This window comes from Talpa occidentalis, unplaced genomic scaffold (assembly GCF_014898055.3).
Source record: "Talpa occidentalis isolate TD23 unplaced genomic scaffold, MPIMG_talOcc4v2.1 talOcc4.10, whole genome shotgun sequence".
In the NCBI taxonomy this organism is placed as follows: Eukaryota; Metazoa; Chordata; class Mammalia; order Eulipotyphla; family Talpidae; genus Talpa; species Talpa occidentalis.
In genome coordinates this window covers 35,284,908-35,306,793 of record NW_023600993.1, presented here as the reverse complement: position 1 = coordinate 35,306,793, position 21,886 = coordinate 35,284,908, and the positions used below count along the sequence as shown (strand labels likewise).

Genomic DNA, 21,886 nt, shown 5'->3' with positions numbered 1-21,886 from the left:
CAGCCCTTGCAATAGGTTCAGCCTCCAGTGTCCAGGGAAGAAAGTCCAGAAGCCTTGCCTGGTGCTCAGGCTCACCCCACAGGCACCCGCCCCGCCCCCCAAGTCTGAAGCCTTGCGTTCGCTTCTCCAGCAGCGCGCGTGCACTTCCCTAGGCTCACGGATTCTTCTGCATTTCAAGCCCCCATCCCAATGCAACTAAATTCAGCAGTCCCCTGATGTGTCCTCCCCACTTTCAGGTTTGGAGGGAACCCCTGGGGCAGACACCTTCCTGATCATGCTTCATTACCCCCCCCACCCCCGTTCCTTTGTTAAGTTAAGCCCCTTGCTTCTGTTCAAGGGGCAGGGTTCTGGACAACATCTCAGGTTGGCAGAAGGGAGGGTGTGCAAGGGCTGAGCTCCCCGGCAACCTGACCCCAACTCACACCCTCTCAGCTTTGGGGCTGGAAGGTGAAAAGTCACATTTATCATGTGCATTAGATGCCCCTCCCACACACCATGTGGAAGAATCCCTTAGATGTGCCCTGCTGGTCCAGCAAGGCGTGAAGGCTGCCTCAGACCCAAGAGGGGCTGGGAAGAGGGGGGAGCATGCAAGACGACTAGGTCAAGTGGGGAAACACGAGCGCCACACACTGGGCCTGAGTGTGACCTGGAGAGCTGAGGACCCAGAGCCCTGTCACAAGTGAGGGTTCAGATGCAAATCATCTGTCACATCTTGGTCTGGCCCCCTCTACCCATGGGAGAGAAGAATGCCAAGCAGTTCTCAGTATTTTTCTTTCTACATTTTATTATTTCAAACCAGGTGAACAATTCCATAAAACATGTGAAAAAAGCAAGGAAGTGTTCAACGCTGAAGGATCCAGGCCTAGGGCGAGGGTATGAGGGATAGGGCCCCTCAGCAGGCAGCGGCGGTTCCTAGATTAGCGCTAAGGAGCTACATTTAGGTTAATGGAGCCAGGGCCCAGGGCCTTTGGGATGGGCCCCGCAGTGACATTGGCAGTTGTCTGGAACAGCCCTTGGAACCCGATTCTGTGGAGGTCAGGGCATGGGTGCCGCTCACACAGAGGGCAGCCAGCGGAGGGATAGGTGTAAACACGAAGACACACTCAAGGCACGGAATCACAGGAAGGGGGCTGGGTGGGCGCTGGTCAGGATATGGTAGTTTTTTGTTTTAAATAGTTTTCTCTAAAAAGTTTTCTATGTCTGCTGTGTCTATTTTTTTCTGTATTTTCCTTTTTTTTTTTTTTTTTAAAAAGCTATTAATGAGCAGGTGTACTGTGGCCTCCAGAAATGGTGGCATCTCATGCTTCTTTGTGCTTTTTACCTTTGGGGCCTCCGAGCGGTTGGGAGGGTGGGGTGGGAGGGAGGCTCCCTGTAAACATTTGGACTTGGGTTGGGTCAGGGGATGGTGATGGGCAAAGCCAGGGGTCCCAGGCTGGAGAAGTGGGTGCCCCGCTAGAGACAGGCCTTGCAAGACTCAGTATGTGTTCCCCTCCCCCATCACAAACAAGACAAAGATTATAACCAGAACAGATGCCCAGGAGGGGGGTACCGAGTCCATTCCCAGCACCTGGGACAAGGGTGGGCTTCAAACAGGGAGGCCTGTGGCAACCCCTTCCCCAGGCATCTGGAGCAGAGGGAGGAGATGGGGGGAGCCAAGAACAGAGAATGGAAAGAGGGAAAAAGCGGCCAGGGGTGAGGAGCGGGAAGAGGCAGGAACATGGTCCTCTTGCCCCCATCTTCCTCGGGCGGGGGAGAGCAGAGTCGGCAGCGGCGTTCCTGGAGGTGGGGGACATGGGTTGGGAGGTGGCCAGTGTGTTTCTCCTCTTGCCTCGCTAGAGGATGACCCCACCCACTTGTTACCACGGACACAGTGGCCTGGCAGCCGAGAAGCCAGTGTCTGTTGCTGGGTTACATGGGGGAGGGAAGTTTGCAGCACTGGCAGAGTCCGTCTTATCTGGCCCTGGCCTGGTGGGGCTCACTCTAGTCTAGGACCCTCAGGCGCACAAAAGATAGCAGGGATGAATGCAGAGCTGGTCATAATGAGTGGTTGGCAGCTGGGCCCATTCCGTGATCCAGCCTGCTGGTTAGACCAACAGCCTGGTGAGTTCTCTCCAAGGCAAGTAGAACATTGGAAGGCTGGAAACCTAATTCTGTCCCGGAGCACAGCCAGGCACTTCTGCTCCCTGGGCAGAACGGAGCCCAGGGAGAGTTATGCTAGCTCCTACTTCCTGCACTCAGGCGCCCGCCCTCCCGACTTCCCCTTGCTCTCTGGTCTACTGGGCGCCCAGTTCACTACCCCTACTGCCTCCATTTTGTTTCTCCTCAGCCCCCTGCCCAACCCCTTCTAGCTCACCATAATGCCTGGCCCTGCTGCCCCTCAGAAGAGGCCGCAGTCCTTCAGGTTGTTCTTAATGATGACGTCAGTAACGGCGTCAAACACAAACTGCACGTTCTTGGTGTCTGTGGCACACGTGAAGTGCGTGTAGATCTCCTTGGTGTCCTTGCGCTTGTTCAGGTCCTCAAACTTACTCTGGATGTAGCTGGCTGCCTCGTCATACTTGTTTGCCCCTGTGGGAGACAAATGGAGAGATCTGTGCTGCATGTGTGATATAGGCAGGTCCAGTCAACATGGACAAGAAGCTCGGTACGTGTGCACGGGCAAGCACAGGTGTGCACACATGTGCACAGGGATGACACTGTGAGTGCACATGCACGTGTGTGTCAAACTGTGTGAAGACGCCCACGTGCACTTGTCAGGGGGACATGCCTGGGTGTTAAGTAGGGCCCCATGAGTGGAAGCAAGTGAGTATCAGTGAGGCACCAGCCCCTGCACAAGTGTCCCGAGGTTACCCTTCTGTCCAGCAGGGGGCGCCTGTGGGCCACCTGGTCACCACCGGCTTCTCCCCAAAGGCCCAGACCCCACACCTGTGTACTCAGGGAAGCAGATGGTCAGGGGACTGTGTGTGATCTTCTCCTCGAACAGGTCCTTCTTGTTGAGGAAGAGGATGATGGAGGTGTCCGTGAACCACTTGTTGTTGCAGATACTGTCAAACAGCTTCATGCTCTCATGCATGCGGTTCTGGGGGCAGGACAGCGTGGTCAGCACCAGCCACTGCCCCCACCCGCCACCCTTTCCAGTGGTCTCTTGGCCTCTCACCATCTCCTCATCCTCAGCTAGCACCAGGTCATAGGCGCTCAAGGCTACGCAGAAGATGATGGCTGTGACGCCCTCAAAGCAATGGATCCACTTTTTCCGCTCAGACCGCTGTCCGCCCACATCAAACATCCTGTGGAAATAGGGTCACCTTAGCTCCAGAGAAAGGGGTTCTGGGAAAGGTCCCAGATCCATCTCACGGTTGACTGAGAACAAAGGCCTGCTCAGAGTGGGTGGCTGCCTTCATGGGCTCATCTTTGTTCAGCCACCTTAGCCCTGGTCAGGGCATGTCTGGACCAGCAGGGTCAGGGCTGGCGGGCAGGGCAGGCCACGGCCACCTGCGGCAGCAGCAGCAGAGGCTGTGAGAACCTCAGTGGGACTGGGGGATCCTGGACCAGTCCTTCCTCTCAACAGAGTTATCAGCAGGCCTTGGAGTGAGGTCCCTCCTTCAGCCACCCCCAAAGATGGCAGTTTCTTCCTTTCCACCCTGCCCACACGCCCACTCACTTGAAGTGCAGGTCCTTGAAGGTGAAGTGCGTCTCCACGATGCCCGTGGTCTTCACTCGGGTCCGCAGCACATCCTGCTGCGTGGGGATGTAGTCATTCCGTGCGATGCGCTCCAGGTCATTCAGGTAACTGGGGTGGGGGTGGGGGCAGGTCAATGTGGACCGGCGTGGGGCCTCCTTACCCGGACCCTGGGCCTGCTGCTCAAGGCCCCCTGCCCTCCTGTCCCCTCATTTCTCAGGCCAACTTCTCTTTTTAACCTTTGCCTGCTCGTTCAGTGCTCAGATGGAAAACCTGAACTAATCCCTTGCCTCCTACCTATGGAATGGCCTGGGAGTCAAGTCCTGGCACCCAGTTCTGTACCAGGCCTGCCTCCGACAGGACCCAGGGTGGTGGAGCTGCAGTGGAGGGAGATGGGAGGGGGCAATCAGTCCTCCAGCGAGGGAACCAGGACACTAATCGGTGCAATTATGGCACCTGGCCCAGACAGCACGGTGTCTCTTGATATGGGACTGGACAGGCTGGGGCCCGCCAGACCCAGTGGGTTCTTTACCTAGCACCCAATAAAACTGGGGCTCCTCAGGGAGAAGGCACACCATGGGACAGGGTTCCCAAGGGCTCCTCATTACCAGCTCCTTTAATTAGTATCAGTGCTAGGACCAGACCCTGGGACCAGCTTCGCCTGTCTCAATATCCCTGCTTTGCTTCCCTGGGGCCTGGGCCCCTGGCTTCTGAGTGGCTGCCTGGTGCCGATGGTTTGTTCTTGGGGAGGGCTTCGGGGCCAGTCTTTGGCTCCCACTAGCAGTTGGGCCAGAGGGAAATGACCTCAGAGACACAGGGACAGAACAGAAAAACAGGAAGGGCCATGGGGGACCATGACGCATGTGCCGTGACCTGCATACTGTGCCCCACCTCCTACTGAGAACCTCTAGCCTGGAGGCCTCTTAGAGAGTTCTTGGAGGGCTCCACTATCCTCTCTCTTCTCACCAACAGGTTCACTGGCAGTCTAGGATGGCTATGAAGAGGGAGGGGTTGGGGCATTCCTGTCTGCTGGGGTAGCATCTCAATCCACTCCGCACCCCCAGGTGATCTTGCCAAGGCATGTATCTGCCTGGGACAGCGGGGCCATGTTCACTGCCAAGTCCCTACACCCAGATCAGGCACACAGAGGGAGCTGGGAGTCTACGGAATGAAGGACAGGACAGTGGATGGATGGAAGTGAGTCAGAGGTGGGTCTGTCCTGCCCCTGGGGATTCTGGGTGCCCACGCAGCACTGGTTGACAGGTCCTGCAAACTCTGCTGGCCTAAGCCTCCATGACCTCCAGGAAGGTGGTGCTGAGGCCTGGAGGCCCCACCGTGTTTGGCAGTGATCCTGCCTGTCCTGCAGAGGGGTGTGCCTCACAGGGATAGGGCCATGGAAGGAGGGTAGGGAGAGGTTGTCTGCATGAGTGGGACAGGGCTTGGGATTCAGGGCCAGGCAAGATCCATTCCTACCCACCTGCACCAAGGTCTTGCCCCTATCTGGGTGGGCTCAGGATGGGATGGGCAGAAGGAAAGGTGTTCTAAACTGAGGGAGGGGCTTAAGCAGAGGTGGAGGGGTGCGTTGTACAGGGACAGCAGCCTATTGGGTGGTACCATCCAGAGCCCATGAATGTCCCCCATAGTCCTTCTGCCATCAGTACTGGCCACGAGCCCATGTTCTTTTGCCTGTGGGGTACCCAGTGGCTTCTACATGAGGCCCTCTAGGCCTGCCACATGACAGGTACCTCAGGAAAGCAGTTTAGAGCATTACCCTGTGGGTAAAGACATAATGTAGAGCAGCATTATGCCTCTGGGACCCCTGTGATTCCCCACCTGAGACTTGGACTCAGTCTGGGACCACGGAGGGTCACAGCTGAGGTCCAGGGCTTCAAACTATATACACATTGGTCACCTGCCAGGCAGCGCCCTTACACTTCCCTCTCCAGCCAGCCTGGACATCCTGTGACCTCAAGCACAGCCAGCACTCTGCTACCCCAGGGTTTCTATCTGCCTGGAGTCCCCTCCTCCATCACTCCCAACCATGACCCTGACACCCTGGTGTGACTGCTTGGGGACCTGTCTGTTCCACTCATCACTGTATTGCTGAAGCCTTGCACGGGTACTAGCACAGAGGAGCTGGCCACAAATGTCCCCTAGAACAACTGTATCGAAGGACAGAGCAGACTCAGTTGGCCTGGAAGTGCTGCCCTGCCTGTCCTTCCCCCTGGGCTTTCAATACCATGCCCCCCGCCCCAAACCAAAAATCACCAAGGCCTTGGTTAATAGTCACTGGCTTCACAAATGAGCGGCATCTTTCTACAGAGCTCCATGGAGACTGCCCTGTAGTCCAGACCTCCCCGCACCCCCTGCCCTGTCAAGACCCCAGAGGTACTCACTAGGCAGCAGAGTCATTGAGCTGGTACTCCCGAGAGCGGCCAAAACAGGCCTGCACACCATGGTCAGCCCAGAGCCTCCGGATGACGCCGGACAGGTCCTCAGGGAGCACACCCTGCTCCTCGGCTGTGCAAGACAGCGCAAACAGCTGCCTGGCATCGTCCTGGGCACAGCGATGTGGGAGTCAACCAGGAGTGCACCTGACCCCACCTATGAGGCAGGAAGGCCTCCAAAATAGGGCCCAAGCTGGGATATTTACAGGTTCCCCAGGACAAGACTTGGGAGGCAGCAGGGGTGGGGGGGAGACCACATACCGCACGGGAGGAATCTGCAAAGTCAATCTGTAGATTGCCCATGGCTTTGACGATGGCCATGATGGACTGGATGGTGTTGCTGTAGACCACTGCCCGGTACTGCCGGCACTCCTCCTCTGAGTAGCCATCCTCGTGGATGATCCTGACAGTCAGGGATCGGGATTAGGGTCCACAGAGTACGGGACCTCCCAGGACCACGTGGGCCAGCTGGGGCCTACAGGGCCTACTTCAGAAAGGAAACTGCCCTGACCCACTGGGATCTGAGGACAGATGACTGCCTCTGAGAAGGTTCTGGGTGAGAGGGGGTGGGCAGAGTATAGGTCCAGAGGAAGAAGAGGGGAAATCAATGTTTGAGCTACCTTCCACACATGGCACTTACTTCATCTGCTTGACAATTGTGCTCTTTCCCGACTCCCCAGCACCTGGAACAGAGGGTACAGGTGGTCATGGAGCAGGCCAGGTAGGCTACACAGGCCCAGTGACAGCCCAGTCACCTGTAGCCCTGGAGGCAGAACCACAGCACAATGTGATGGAAGTAGCTGGGCCTGGTGGGCAGCAGGGCTACCAGAGGTACAGCTGGCAGGGCTATGGTGGTGAATGCACCTGTGCTCCATGGTGGACTCTCCCCAGGCCTTTGCTTATCACAAGCTCTTCTATACATCCTGGCTGCCCACTCCCTGGCCAGTGACTCAAGGCCAGTTCTGGAGGTACCCGTTATTCTTGCACATGCAGGCTCACCCCTCTGCAGCTGGTGCTCACCAACATGGTCTGGGAACAGCCCCTCTTCCCCCAACACCAAGTCACAGCTACTCGGGGACCTGGGCTGGGGCAGTGTCCTATACCTGCCTCCCGGACATGGCCCAAGGCCCAGCCCTCTCTCCACTGGGCCCATGTTGTTCCTGAGCAGGTAGAGACCAGGACCTGTGTCACACACACTGATTCTGGACACTCCCCTGGCCTGGAGGCCCTACCCTGCATTGCCACCTGGCCAGGGTGCAGGGAATCACTGGCACTCTTTCTTGTGATTGTCAGGCCATCCCACTAACAGGTTCTATTTCTGCTGCTACTTTACAGTTGCGACTGAGCTAGAAAAGCAAAGTCCTGGCCTGAGATCACACAGGCAGGATTTGGAGGGGCATGGGGACATGTAGGACCATGATGCCTGATCTGCCCAATGCTCCCCAAAAGGTGGTTCAGACACTGGGGAATCATGCTCTGAAAGGTGTTTTTATTTATTTATTTTTTTAAAAAGATTTATTGATTTATACATACATACATACATACATACATACATACAAGCACTGGGTACAGTCAGAAGCGCGGGAGGGTGAGAGAATTCACCAGAGCCAGGGCTGGGAGCAGAGCAGGCAGAAGGACCGAAGTACACTGCTGAGGGGAGCAGCGGGCGGCAGGAGAGGTCTGCACGCCATGTGGGACTCTCCTCCGGTGGCCGGGGAGCAGCCGGGGATCGAACCGGCGCTGCAGAGGCTACGGGCAGCTTCGCAACCCAGCGCTCAACCGCTGCGCCACCGGGGAGGCCCTGAAAGGTGTTTTAAAAAGCAGATTTCCAGGGCCTCCCCTGGTGGCGCAGCAGTTGAGTGTTGGGCTGCGAAGCTGCCCGCAGCCTCTGCAGCGCCGGTTCGATCCCTGGGGGTGAGGGTCCCACATGGCGCAGATCTCTCCTGCGGCGCCCGCTGCTCCCCTCAGCAGTGTATTTCTTCATCAGTCTGCCTGTTCTGTTCCCCCGCTCTGGCTCTGGTGAATTCTCTCACCCTCCCGCGCTTCTAACTATACCCAGTGCTTGTATAAATAAATAAATAAATAAATCTTTAAAAAAAAAAAAAGTGGGGGGGGCAAGATTTCCAGGTCCCAGCCCAGATACCAGGCCAGGTCTCAAGGGTGCAGTCTAGGAGCCTTCCCCAGGGAGTGTGCACAGGGACCTGCGAAGACTAGAGCCACCCCATCACCCTAGTGAGGGGCGCGGGGGTTGGGAGCAGGGTCTCACCCCTTTCCTTCCCTGCTCTCTGACCTGAACTCCAGTTAGAATGCACCTCAGTTGGGCCTGGCTTCCCCTCCCAGCCTTTGCCCAGACTGCTCCCTTCTCCTGCCCCATCACCGTCGGCCACACCTGCACCAGCTAAGCACTGCCTCTTGCCTCCAGGACTCTGTCCATGTGGTTCTCTCCGCCCGGCATACCTGTCACACATCCCATTCATGTGTCCCCACCTCCCAATCACAGCAGCAAGTCCACCAAGCAGCTCAGCAGGGTGGATGATGGAGTCTGTGGGGAGACCACACTTGAGGATTCTGGTCCCCACATCTCTCAGGTTTGGTCTAGGCAACCTCAGAGGATGAAGGGCTAACACACTAGCGAGAGCAACAGGAATAACATCAGTAATAATGGCCAAGCCCTGAGGCCTCCCACGTGCCAGGTGCTATTCTGGACCTAGCATGTCCTCTAATACAGTGGCAGAGCAATCCTGAGATGGGGGTTCATCTCACCTCATCTGACAAATGAGGAAACTGAGAGGCTGCTGTCACTTAGTTTAGTCCCCTCCATGGGGGGCCCACCTTACCAGTGTCTGTTGTCCCCGGTGCCCTGTCCTGCAGCTGGGCCATGTTGTCTGCAAGCCCCAGCTGTGCATGTCTCTTGGTTCACTGTCTGACTTCCTAAACCAACGCTGGTCCCACGCTCTGCAATGACCCCCCAAGTGGCATCAGCTCTGCTGAAGACCCACCTGCCTGTATACACTCAATGCTGACCTCGGCACGAGATCCACATTTTCCAGGAGGAACTGAGGCCAAGTGGTGGCCCTCACACAGCATGGGCATGTCTACACTCCAGAAACCTCCCTGAGAAGGGAATTAACTCTCCTCACAAATGCCACCAGCTGCCTGGAGTTGCTGAGCTTCGGACTGTCCCAGGCCTGGTGCCCAGAATAGGGGTAACTTGGGGGTGGGACAAATGTGCAGGCTCTGGGCAGGCTGGTCAGGGAGGTAGGCAAGCCTTTCCATCAGTTTAGCTCCTTAGCACTAGAGGCACCCACCTCAGTGCATCCCCTGGGTGTGGACTATGGTCAAACAGACCCCTCCTCTGCACTGGGTTGCACATGGGAGGGAGCAGCCAGGACCTGTTACACTCACACTCCCAAGCAGGGGACTACAAAGGTCCAATGGTAATGCCCAATGAATGAGGTCTCCACCCTTGGGGGCCCAAAATCCCTGCAGCCTGGGAGGGCAGCACTAGGCAAGCTAACATAAGGGCAGGGTAATCGCCTGGCCGTCCTTTCCACCCAGCACTTGCTCCTGCAGAGCAGACGGAAGGGAGCGTGTTCTGGAGCAGAGGCATCTTCGCCACAATTGGCAAGCCAGCAGGGGAGCGGAAGCCAGGGATGTAAAGGGATAGGTCAGATCAATCATGCCACCCTCTGCCAGGGAGCCGAGACTCAGACAGGGCAGTTGTCCAGGGCACACAGGGGACCTGCGGTTTAGGGTAAGGGTTGTGTCCGTCTCAGGCACCAGCTTCCCCGTCTGGTCTGCTGACCTCTCTCTCTTGATAGGGGGTGTAGGCCCTTCATGACCCTGCCCAGCAGTGGAGACGGCAGCACCAACTCACTTTGCATCTGATTTTCCTGGCAGCAGATCTGGAGACACCCAGACAGGCCACACCTGGGCAAGCTGGGTTGCAACCAGGACACCTGCTCCCTGTCCCAGCCAACTGAGGGCCCATCTTCCTGTCCCCTTCCAGTCTCTCCCATTCTAAGAGTTAGGAGGACTTTCTCTAACTCCAGCAGGAGTCATGGGAGAAAGACTCCCATTTGACAGGTAGATAAACCAAGGTCAGGGAACCCCCATTCCTGGACTTTGTCCTGGCAGTTATGACTCAGATGGGAAGGAGTGAGTGGCAAGACAGGGTGTGGTGCTGATGGCCAGACAGGAAGCAGGGAGAACACGGGGACAGAACAGGGGACATGGCCCAGGAACAGTTACAGCAGACCGAGGCCATGGCACCAGGGTGGAACAGGAGGGGCAAGCACTGGGCTCTCAGGCAGCCCACAAACCAGGTGCCCTGGGACTGAGGGGCGACTGTCTCGTTCTCCACTCCCCCAGCGCCCCTTCCTCATCAGGGCCTGATGGCTCCCCTGGCATATAAGATGGCACTCGGCTCGGAGTTTGTTTCCTGAGCCTAGACACCCAGATTCCCTCACTCAGTCCTCAATGGAGGGGCCTTCACTAGCTGTCTCCAGATTGCTACAAAGAAAGGCACCATGTAGGGGCACTCAGTCAATAGAAGGCGGCAGGAGTCTCTTGCCCACGGAGGGAGGGCGCCACCAGGTACTCCATCTCCAGCTGAGCGAGACGAAAGGGGCCCACAGAGGCTCCCTGGGGTGGTCTCGATGTTCCCACTGGGCCATACCTCTTCCCACCACGGAAGAGACCTTGGCAGCCTTGTCTCGCGGCACAGTTGCTGGGCCCACAGAAGGCAAGCAGCAATTGTGACGTGCTGGGCGACAGTGGCTGCTCTGCATTAGAACATCTGCTTCCACTCTGAGGGTGCTGGGCACAGGGGAGAAGGAACAGATGGGGGATGGGAAGTAGTACCACCCACCTGCCTGCACAGGCCAGCAGGGATTCTGCAGCAAAGATGGGGCCCCTGATCCAGATGCTTGATGCATATCCCAAGATCCTGCATTCAGGTCACCGGCATCTGTCTGCATTAGTCCCTCTACCTCCTGGACAAGGCTTTGCTCTGCTGGGAGGCCCTGACAGGCTGCTCTCTTCTGGCCTTAGTTTCCCCTCTGCAAAAGTGGTGAAGCCTCAAGTGGCCAGACATTCTCTCTCTTTCAGATGCTCTTCCAGACCCTCCACAGACCTGGCACCTACCCGGGTACTTCCAGGGATCTCTAAGCCCCCTGCCAGTCCTTTCTCTGGCATCTCATCTGTGAAATAGGACACCACCATTATCTCCTCCTTGGAGAGGACTGAGGGTTAAATGCAAAGCTCTTCTCACAGCGCCTGCCACCCAGAGAATCTTCAGATAAAATATTATCATGATTTCCCTGCCCTTTATAAGAATACAGATTTGCCCAAGCCTCTCATTTCTCACAGCACTCAGTGACCACGCTATGCAGGTCACTGAAACCGCGACCTGTGGAGTGGCCTGCTGCGGCCATCTCATTTGAAAGAGAGGCTTTCACTCAAAGCACAGTGGAGTGCAATGACCAGTGGTTAACAGGCTGACTCAGCAGTGGAGGTTCCCTGCTGAGACTTGTGAAACCTAGGACAGGAGTCAGAGTCACTCACTCCTTTCCTGGCTTTTTGCTCTGAGTTTGTCTCGTCACTTCCCTTCCACACAACTGGCACTCCTACCAAGCCGGGGCTGCCTTCCTGCCCAGGAACCTCAACAGACACTGCTCACTGACTCCATGCTCTCAGAGGGCTGGCTAAAAGGCCTTCGTGCTGAGGCTCCTGTGTGGGTGGGTTCCCCTGAACACGGGCTAGGGAAAGCAGCGAGCTGACGTGGCAGGCTGAGGACAGAGATTCTCATAAGCCGCAGTGGTTGGGACCACAGGGTAGACTTGGGCAGCAGCCCAGCTCTAACCCACAGCACCAGGCCCGCCCCCACTGCCACAAATCCCTGGTCTATCCCTGTGGGGCACAGCGGGAAAGGTGGGGGTAGTGAGCCCGGAGAAGCCCACCCCAAATGTAGCCACTCTCATGCCAGGAAGGTGCCACGTCTCTAGCCAAGCAGATGGCTGTGGAGGGGGGAAGGAGAGGCTCTCATAGCTCCCGCCCCCAGCAGCCTCTGGGCCCCAGGCCTGTCACCACCAGGGGGCGCCCAGCAGCCAAAGACACAGTAGAGAAGATGGGGGCTGGGCAGCTCCAGGAGCATTTGTTTCTGAAAAGCAGCCTCAGCAAGGGGCAGCTGGGGGAGGGGCCTGGACCCTCACCCAACACCCCCTCCTAAGCCTGGGAAGCCCTCGGTCTGCAGAGACACAGCACACAAGGGAACAATGGGAGCTAGAGGGAGGGGGAGAGGGCCCCTGCCAGACAAAGGCTCCTCAAGCCCCGCCCCTGGCGTCTCTTCCTTCCTCCAGGTGCTCCTCACCGGCCCCCTGGCCCCTTCAAGGAGACTCAGACTGGGTCTGGCACTGTGGGGGCAGGGACATGTGATCTGGGATAGGTCCTGCAACACCCCCACTCACGCTGCAGCCTTGCATTTCCCCTAGGTGCCCCTACCCAGAAACCCCCTCCCTCCAGTCTCTGCCACTTGGGCAGCTTCCAAGGGTTCGTAAAGCCCATCAGGGAAGCATTAACAACCAGGGTCTGGCCTGCTACTGCCAAGTCAGAGTTGCATGCAAGGGAAACAGGCCTCGGTCCCACAAGACACCCAGAGGGCTTTCCACCACAGAGCCAACTCCTCCACAGGGTCCTGCATGCTGTACTGAGGGAAAGTGAGGCCCTGAGATCTGTTCATTGTTGGTCCCTCAGGGCACAGGTCTCACCCTCCATAGGAGCTTGACATCGGCTGCACAGGGGCCAAGCCACTTGGCATACTCCTCTTCCTGGACGATTCTTCATTTAGGGAATTGCTTTGTTGTTTTCCAAGAATCGGAATAACTCCCACCTCTCTTCTGCCTTATTGTGGTTAACCCTGTGTGAGATGGCCAGCACCTGAGCCTCAGTTTCCCCATTCACAAAATGTACCCCTTAAGGAAGTGGTAAAATCCAAGATTTGTACTATCAGCCACCCCCAGGTCCTCACCACTTACCCCAAACTGTCCCGGGGTCCTGCCCAAGCCAGTGGCTTGTCTATGTGCCTACAAGCCATGGGAGCATGCCAGAAATCACATCACAGAGCCCAATGGTTAGAGAGGGCAGTCTGCAGTCACATGGCGAGGAAGGTGGGGGAGTGGGCCTGCTGTGACCTGAGGTCTTGAGTGACTGTGAGGATGAATAGGCTCTGCTTTGTGGCCCTGAGACCAGACAGGCCTTGATCCATCTGCTTTAGTTTTTCTAAGTTTCTCTCAGGCTCCTCAATCCCCTTCTGGCCTGACAATTCAGAGCAGAACCCTGGGGATTTCTAGGTGGAGAGCAAGACCCCACCAGGCCACAAAACTCGGACTCAGAGGTCAAGGTAGGTATGAAGACCAGCCTTACCACCTATCACGCTCTCTACACTCAGTGGCCACACACAGTACCACAGGCAGTCCATAATAGCCTCTATGGGCACACTTCCTTCTCATTTAGACAAGTCCCAGGCTTTAGACTAGGCTCAGGACTCCCGCCCTAGACTTGGACAGCTGAGCCTTTCTTAGGCCAGTCTCAGTCCAAAGCCTGGGGATTGTGGGAGGAACAAGCATAAGTCAGAAGAGTGAAGTGCTGAGTTGCCTGACTATGACACAAATATCACTGCCAGCGGACATGGGCTAGCGGGGTGGTGGGACGCATAAACTGGGGCAGCTGCATTAGAATGAGGTCATCCCATTGCCACACAGGAGATTTCTAGCTTGGGGATGGGGGAGACACAGGGGTTCCACCCTCTGCAGCAGATAGCCCCCTTTCAGTCTCTAAAACACATTCATGGGGCCTCCCTGGTGGCGCAAGGGGTTAAGTCTCAGCACTATGAAGCTATCCGCAGCCACTGTGGCACAAGTTAGATCCCTGACCAGGGAGCTACCCACATGGCGCAGCAGACCTCTCCTGACTCGCCCGCTGCTCCCCTCAGCAGTGTATTTCAGTCAATCTGCCTGTTCTGTTCCCTACTCTGTCTCTGGTGTATCCTCTCATCCTCCACATCTCTGGCCTGTACCCCAGTTGTTGTATGCATAAATAAATAAATCTTTAAAAAATAAATAAAATGCATTCCTGTGTGTGTACAGTGCCTCTGTCTGTATCCTTGACTGATCAATTCTTGCCAGTTGGGACCCCAAGGGACTATAGTACCTGGGGGCAGGTACTCAGAGTCACTGGTCATATCTTGGTGTCTCCACTTATTGGGTAAGTCATGCAATGTTTCTGTGCCTCAGTTTCCCTATCAGTAAAATGGGGGATGTATCAGTCCCAGGTTCACAGAGTCAAATGAGACTAGACAATGAGACGTCTACCTCACGCAATTGTCATAACTCCCTCAGAGGCAGGTGTTATCCCCAGAGGGGAAACTGAGGCCCAGTGAAGGATTTCCCAGGCTCATGGGGAGTAGCAGGTAAGAATTCTTAGATTGGACCAAGGCCGCCTTGACCAGCCCCAGGCAGGGGAAACCCAGAGTGAGTTAATCCTGGGGCTGCTGCTCCATTTCCGGGCATTCATCTCGGCCCGCAGCCAGCCTTCCGGCTTAGAAGGGCAATGGCTGCTCCGGAACATAGGAGCAGCCCTCTGCCTTCCTGCTAACCCTCCCACCAGTGTCTCTCTCCCAGCCACCACTTCCTGTGGTCAAAGGAGAGGCCTGGAATCCTTCTGAGCGGCACCACCTTCTCTGGGACACTGAGCCCTGTGGTTGCTGGGGCAGGACAGGGATAGGGCAGTTGCCTGCTCAGAAGCGGGTATAGAGATGAGCAGGTGGGATTCACCTTCTAGATCCCTCTGCTGACAGGCGTCACACTCCCCACCCTAGAGCAGAGCTAGAGGGAGTGGCCCTCTGCATCTTCCTCTTTTGGGCTCCTCCTCCTCCAGCTGCTTCCTCCTTTTCCTCCGATGTGGACACACCACCTCTCCCGGGAGGCCCAGCCCTGCCCCAAAGCCCCGCCTCCTGCCTCAGGGCAGCCACCAACACCCCCACTGCAGACACCCCCTCTATAGCAGCCTGGGTACCCTGGAATCCTCCAAGCCCTGAGGATACCTCGACAAGCCTTATCCAATCCCTTTAGGTTTTGGCTCAGACTGGCAGGGCACTTGCTAATGGAGCCTCAGAAGTGCACAGAGAAGGCCAGCACTGAAGAATGGGCCCATCAGCCCTGTAGCTGTTTGGTTATCCCAGGGAGATTATTCCTCCCAAACCACCAGATGGTCACAGACCCAAGAAGCAGCAAGGGGTGAGGGTGGGGCTGGGGTTTAGTAAGAACAAGAACTCCAGGCTAGAGGGGCTGGGTGGGGCTGGGTTGAGGGGACCCCACCCAGTATTTGTGGCTGAGGGAGGGGCTGGCTGCCTGAGAGCATCAGGTACCAGCGCTACCGCCAAAAGGGGTTAGTCCTTGGCCTTCCCCAAGACACCTTGCAGGGATTTCTTCAGCAGAGCCTATCAGCTGTGGTCTGGCCCAAACCTGCTAACTGTTTCAGTCTCACTGAACACCTAGGTTAGGGACTCCTACCCCAGATGCTGTGAAAATGAGGCAGATGCTGGCCTGGGTCTGGCCTCCCTCACCCGGGGAGATAGCACACAGGTGCTAGGTCAGACTGTCTCATCTGCTAAGGGTGTGGTGGGACAAGGCCCTGGCGCCTCATTGGCTAGGAGCTTATGTGGACAAAGGCCCCTCCATCCTGTTCTGCCGAAAGAATGGGTGACTTTTAGAGACAACAGACTGAGAAAGACATATCCAGAGACTGAAATCAAGGGCAGGTGGAACAGGACCAGCATCTCAACCTGTGGCCCACACTGCTCCAAGAGCCGGCCCCTGCAGTACTGACAGCCCAGTGACCTCGCTGGACTTCATTCTAGCCACCTGCAGGTCTAGGACACCATCATGCTACCCAGTGATCCTGCAGCTCAGGCAAGGACAGGGCTAGTGACTGACAGGCTGCCTCTCAAAGGGGTCCCTGGCCATGCCCAACCCCCCTCTGGCAGCCTAGTCTCCAACTCCAACACAGTGGGTGGCCTGACACTGCCTGAGCCTGGCATGGAAGCCTGTGCTCCCCAGCTGGCCCGACTTCCACCTCCAGTCACAGCAGCAGTTCATTCCCTCTGTCCTTACCACCTGCTCTGTCCTCAGGCTGGGGCTCTCCACCCCCACCCTTCCTGGGATGCTCCCAGCTGAGCTCCACTTCCTCTGCAAAGCTGCTCAGATTCACCCAGTCTCCCAACACTGGGGTATCCCCTCAAGGACCCAGTCTCACTCCAACCCTAGAGGTACGAATTTCTCAAATTGTCTGCATAAACACCGGGGTCACAGGTGGTGGCTGAGCCCAGAAGGGCTGGGCAGGATTGCAGGCAGAGAGGGTCAGAAGTAACTTAGACCCCAGGTCACTAACTAGCGTGGGAGCTCCAGTGCGGGCGGCTCTAGCTCTCCAAGACAAAGCCTCACCCAGCCAGGGGGAGGGGTGGGAAGAAGAGACTTGGAGGCCCAACTGCCCAGCCCCCCATTCAAGTGCTAATGAGCTCCAGCCGGAGGGTGGAGGGCGAAGGCAGTGGGGAGAATGGGGAGTCTGGAGTCAGGCCTAAAGTACCAGGCCACCATGTGCCCGGGGCCCTGCCACACTCCCAACCCTAGACCCCCCAGGAAGGCTTCTCGATGCCCAGAGGTTAGGTCTAAGGTCCCCAGGAAAGCCTGTCACTCCAGCTGGCACCTTGGTCTCCCCACCTGCTGTGAGCAGCTGACTGAGGGCAAGGGAGGGGATTCCCCAGGGACTCCATACTGGGGTCAGGCAGCCTCTAGGCTGGGGAGATCCCTTTCCACCTAAGTCTCAGCTCTGCAGGAGTCAGCAGAGGGTACCTCACCTGCTCTGGCTCTGTTGTACACAGCCACAACACCTGTGGCTGGTCTGGCACCTGTCCCCAACCAGGACCTCATCTGTCACTGGGTTTCTCAGCCAGTACACTAGGCGGAGCTCACCTAATACACTAGGTGAGCCCTCCCACCCCAGGCCAGGAAACACCCACCCAAAGGCTTGGGAACCTAGGCCAGACCTTCCTACCTGAGTGCCCTTACTGAGTTGGTTCCTCTGTCCCCAATGCCTGGCCCTGGCAAATGTTGCCTTATTTTTCAAGACCACTCACCCCTTCTCCAGGAAGCCCCTCCACCCTCAAATTCACAGGCACCCCTAGACTACCCACTACCCAGTAGGCCAGGATCATAGGTTAGTTCTTCCCGAGGACTAGCTGAACAAAGCTGAGCCCAAGCAGCAGTCCCAGAATTATTAATTCCTGTTTATGGATGTGATCCACAGCTTCACTCTGTCCATACACATTTAACAGGCACCTATAGTATGCCAGGCCCTGTGCTAGAGACATAGGACAAAACCTTTCCTTTGGTAAACTTTACGGAGCCCCTGGATGTGCAGTCCCTGCACTGGCCAGACCAGGCACTCCAGCAGCTCTGCTCCGGTCTGGGTCCCTGGCTGTGGGGCAGCCCCAGCCAGAGAGCTCAGCCACCTCCACTGGAGCAGCAGAGAAAGCAGGCCTGGAGTAGTCCCGAAACAGCCTGATCTGATAGAAAAATACAACGCCACTCTCTCATTTGAACACCTGTAGTTCCTACTGTGTGCTGTGCCCTGAGACAGGCTGCAGACCAGTCAGCAACAGTTCCTCACAGAGGGCGGGTAAGGGCTGTCTGAGGTGCCAGCAGAGCCTATGGTGAGAGCAGAAACAGCCTGAAGAACTTCTCTCAGTCTCCCCACACTGAGCCCTTGCCACCTGCCCACAATATACCAGGCTGTGGTTGAGTGGCCACCATCTTACTCTTCCATGTACCCGTCCCCAAGATTAAGTTCAGAGGATTCTCCTTTCATTCAACAGATGAGGAGCACCCAACAGGTGCCAGGCTCCATGCTCCTTGCTGACCAGAAAACTCAGAAATGGGGTCTCCCTGGTGGCGCAAGGGGTTAAACACAGCCTCTGCAGCACAAGTTCGATCCTGGCTGGCCAGGGAGCAGGCCTCTCCTGACTCGCCCACTGCTCCCCTCAGCAGTGTGTTTCAGTCAGTCTGCCTGTTGTGTTCCCCACTCTGTCTCTGGTGAATCCTCTCAACCCCCGCACCTCTGGCCTGTACCCCAATTCTTGTATGCAAAAATAAATAAATCTTTAGAAAAAAATTTAAAAAAAGGAAACTCAGAAATGAACAGGACACAGTCCTGCACTGTAGCCTCCAAGGAAGGCAGCTACAACCCAGGCAAATCCCAGCTGTGATGGAGGGACCAACAGCACTGGGAGCCAGAGGAGGTGCTCACCAGCCTCAGAGAGGGAGGTGGTGAAGGAAAAATCCTGGTAGTAATAATCCCTGAGCAGAGTCTCGAAGAACATCAAGTGGGAGTGAGTTAGATGGAAACGGGAAAAGCATGCCCAGCCAAGGGAACAACAGATGCAAAGTCCCCAGGGAAAGAGAGAGCTGCTGTAAATACCTCCTAAAAGCTGCTTCTGAAACCTCCATGGAGGCAGGATGGGCACTGTCTTTCCCTTCTCTGCAGGCTGCCTACACAAGCCCATCCCAAGCTGGAGACACTCCCCACGCTCTGGCCTCCTTTCCTCTGTGAGCCCAAGTTCCCAGCTTCCACCGGCTGGTAATCGGTCATTCAAGTTGAACTGCTTGGGGGTGAGGCAGGGGTATCCCCCGAGTTGGGCTGCTATCAGCTCCTCTGCTCCCCCCATCAAGCTATCAGGAAAAACCTTCCCAGCATCTGCCTCTGTCCGGGTGACAGTGACTGCACCCGCCCCCTGGCAGGGTTGGTTACCCTGGACGGGAAGGGAAGGAGCCAGTATGCGGGCGGGGCAGCAGGCGTGGTTCTGGCTGGGAGGGAAGGCTGGCACTTGCCCAGCCTGAGTCCCGTTGCCTGGACAGAGTCCTTCCCGCTATGTGAGACAGGCACCCAGCAGTGCCTAAGCTGGGCTCCCATCACCTCTTTCTACCTGGATGGGGAAGGACAGCCAGCCAGGATCCCTCCCAGGCAGCCATGGCTGACTGGGTACTCAGTTTTCAGAGCTTGGTCTCCCAGGATACCCTCTGCAGGAGCTTAGCCCCAACCCACACCCCCAACAAGAAGGCCCTTGGTGAGGCCCCTGGTCTCATCGTGGACTCATCGTGGACCTGGGCGCTCCTCTGGCCCAAACCCAGGAAACATAATTCACAGAGTGTGAAGCAAAGGGCAGACGGCCAGGATGCTGAGATGGACTCCCGGGACAAGAAAATGCTGAGCGGGCCCCTGTGCTCCTTGCTGCCGCCAGCCCAGTGCAGGAAGGGCTGTGGGGCCAAAAACTGAGCTGAGCTCCAAGGAATAAGATTGGTGAGATGAGGCTGAGATGCAGGCCAGCCTGTGTGCCTTGGTGCCATGGCTCAGTCCACATCTCCACTGCCACCACAGTAACTGTGACAGGTCTGGGGAGGGGTTGGTTAGAGACCTCTGGTTGGGCACCCTGAGGCAGCAGCATCGGAAGCACCCTCCCTAGGCCCAGCGGGCAGCTGCGATGGGCATTCTGGGCATCAACACCCACTCACTGCCACTGCCGCACTCCCTGCCGCACTCGCAGGCACCAGCGGAGACAGGAAGAGGCAAGCGCCCAACGCAAAACAGCCCAGGAGGCTGGGCCGCCGCCCCTTCCCGCCCCTTCTCTTCCTCCCGCAGCGGCAGAGCGGATGCCATTTTGAAACCTCCGGGCACAGCCCCCAAGGCCAGGCCCCCGGAGGCAGTCAACAGATGGGCCCAGGATGGAAGACACACTGTCCCTCAGCCAAACGCCCAGCATGAAAAGTCCCTCTTTTCACAGCTTGTGGACCCCACCGCAGCTCTTGGCTGAGGGGCCACACCCCCCCACAAACACTACCTTCTAACGCTGCAGGGAGGGCTTCCCTCTCCCCCAACTCTGAACCCCCGCTAATCTGGCTGACCCTGGGCACCACACCTGTTTCCAAGTGGGAGGCAGTGGGGGCCCACAGTCTTTACAAGAGTCCACCTCTGTCACCCACCCCCAGCTGCCCACCCCCCACAACTCCTCATCCAGCCAGTCCACCACTTCCCATCACAGGACCTCGAGATCTGACAGGGACAGGCCCACCTCCCGGAGGCCATGACCCAGGCCTTTCAGTACAGAAGGGGTACAGGGAACAGATTTCCTCAGCCCGCCTGCCGGGCAGCAATATGTCTGCTGTCTTACCACTTCCACTTCCCTCCACCCCTCCACCAGCCACCATCTTCCCTGGCCTTGAAGGCGCTGCAACCCCAACTCCTCCATACTCCCTCCTACCGCCCAGATGCCCCTCACACTGGCCCAGACCAGGCTAATCAAATGGGAACTGTACAGCCAGTAGAACCTCCCTGGGAAGTGTGACCAGTGGAGCTTCAGTCCAACTTCTCAGGGGTCTGCCTGACCCTGTCAGGGCCCTTCCAGTCCCTGGGCCCCCTTCCCAGTCCAGGTGCAGGAGGAGGGGTGGGGGATTCTGGGGACAATTAGCGTGTGGAAGACAACTGAAGCGGGGGCGGGGGCAGAGGGTTAGTGGGGCAGAGGGTTAGTGGCGTGATGCCTGCAAAGGGGCCTGCTGAGCCAAAAGCTAGGAGCAGGGCTCTCAAAGGTTTGGGATTCTCTCCTGGAGAGAGGGCTTATGAGCAGTCATGGTTTCCCACTAAAAGGTGCCATGGGGTCAGGGTACACAGGTGGAGCCCGGAAGATCCAGAGTAAGAACAGCACAGAGGGGAAAGAGGGAGTGCATGGGGGCCAGGCCAAGAGACCCTGGGGATATTCATGTCCAATAGGAATAGAGGAAGCAGGTATGAGGTAACAGGTGGTGCCTGCGGGTGGGGGTGGGGAGCTAAGTGGGGTCCTGGGGGTTGCGGTAAAGTCTAGGACAGGATGGAGTAACAAGGCAGGATCTCAGCAGGTCTGAAAGGTTGGTCAGCAGGGGTGATGGTCAAGCAGGGCTCTGGACAGTTGGTGTTAGGGCGCTGGTGGCTGGAGTCAGGGGTCTGGGATGAGCTGGGGGTCTGCTCTAGGGTCTGGGCTATGGATCAGAGGTGTAGGCCAACCCGGAGTTTTCAATCATAATTTGGGTGTCCTGGCCAGGACAGAGGTCGGGGCGGCGGGATGGGGGGGGCTCGGGGTGGGGGGTTCCAAGCCGAGTCTGGGAGTTCGAAACCCTTATCTGGAGGTCAAAGTCCTTGTGCAGGGATTTGGGCGGGGGTGGGGGTCTCAAAGTAGGGTGCGGCCTCACCCAACAGCAGCAACTTCACCTCCCGCGCCGCCTTCTCCCCGTCTTCCCGCAGATTCTTGTCGATCATCTTGGAGCGCTCAGCCGCCGCCTTGTCCTCGGCGCTCACGGTGCAGCCCATCCTGCCGTCCGCCGGCCCGGCCCCGCACGGCCCCCGGCCCGGCTCGGCCCCGCCCGACCCTCTCCGCGCCCGCCGCCGCCGGCCCTCTCGGGTAGCTCTCGGGTCGGCAGTTCTGAGCGTCTGCCGGGCGGCGCCTTCCAGCGCACCGACGGCTGGGCGGGCCGGGGGTGGGGCCGGAGCGAGCCGGGCCCGGGACTGGGCCGGGCGGGCCCGGGGCGGGGCCTCGGGCGATCCAGGGCCAATGACTGGGCTGGGGTGGGGCGAAGGCGAAGTTCGCGCAGCCCAGCTCCGCCCAAGCTAAAGGGCGGGCCGC

The 21,886-nt window shown here is 57.5% G+C and overlaps 1 protein-coding gene across 1 annotated transcript; it reads right to left on the bottom strand.

Moving 5' to 3' along the window:
- Positions 1–745: 745 nt before the first annotated feature.
- On the bottom strand, positions 746–21,604 carry GNAI2 (G protein subunit alpha i2). The gene is made up of 9 exons (XM_037529433.2): positions 21,456–21,604; positions 6,767–6,809; positions 6,388–6,529; positions 6,076–6,236; positions 3,662–3,790; positions 3,158–3,287; positions 2,926–3,079; positions 2,354–2,568; positions 746–1,776 (listed from the first exon to the last, which is right to left on the bottom strand). The coding sequence occupies exons 1-8, from the start codon at positions 21,571–21,573 to the stop codon at positions 2,378–2,380; spliced, it is 1,068 nt and encodes a 355-aa protein (XP_037385330.1). The 5' UTR covers positions 21,574–21,604; the 3' UTR covers positions 746–1,776; positions 2,354–2,377.
- Between the last annotated feature and the right edge of the window lie 282 nt (positions 21,605–21,886).

What these genes read in the sequence shown, in the direction of transcription:
- GNAI2 (XM_037529433.2), bottom strand. Translation starts at nt 21,573, where the DNA reads ATGGGCTGCACCGTGAGCGCCGAGGACAAGGCGGCGGCTGAGCGCTCC. An exon ending in TTGCAGATTCCTCCCGTGCG is followed by an intron (nt 6,237 to 6,387) that starts GTATGTGGTCTC and finishes CGCTGTGCCCAG; the next exon opens with GACGATGCCAGGCAGCTGTT. An exon ending in TAGCTGAGGATGAGGAGATG is followed by an intron (nt 3,080 to 3,157) that starts GTGAGAGGCCAA and finishes TCCTGCCCCCAG; the next exon opens with AACCGCATGCATGAGAGCAT.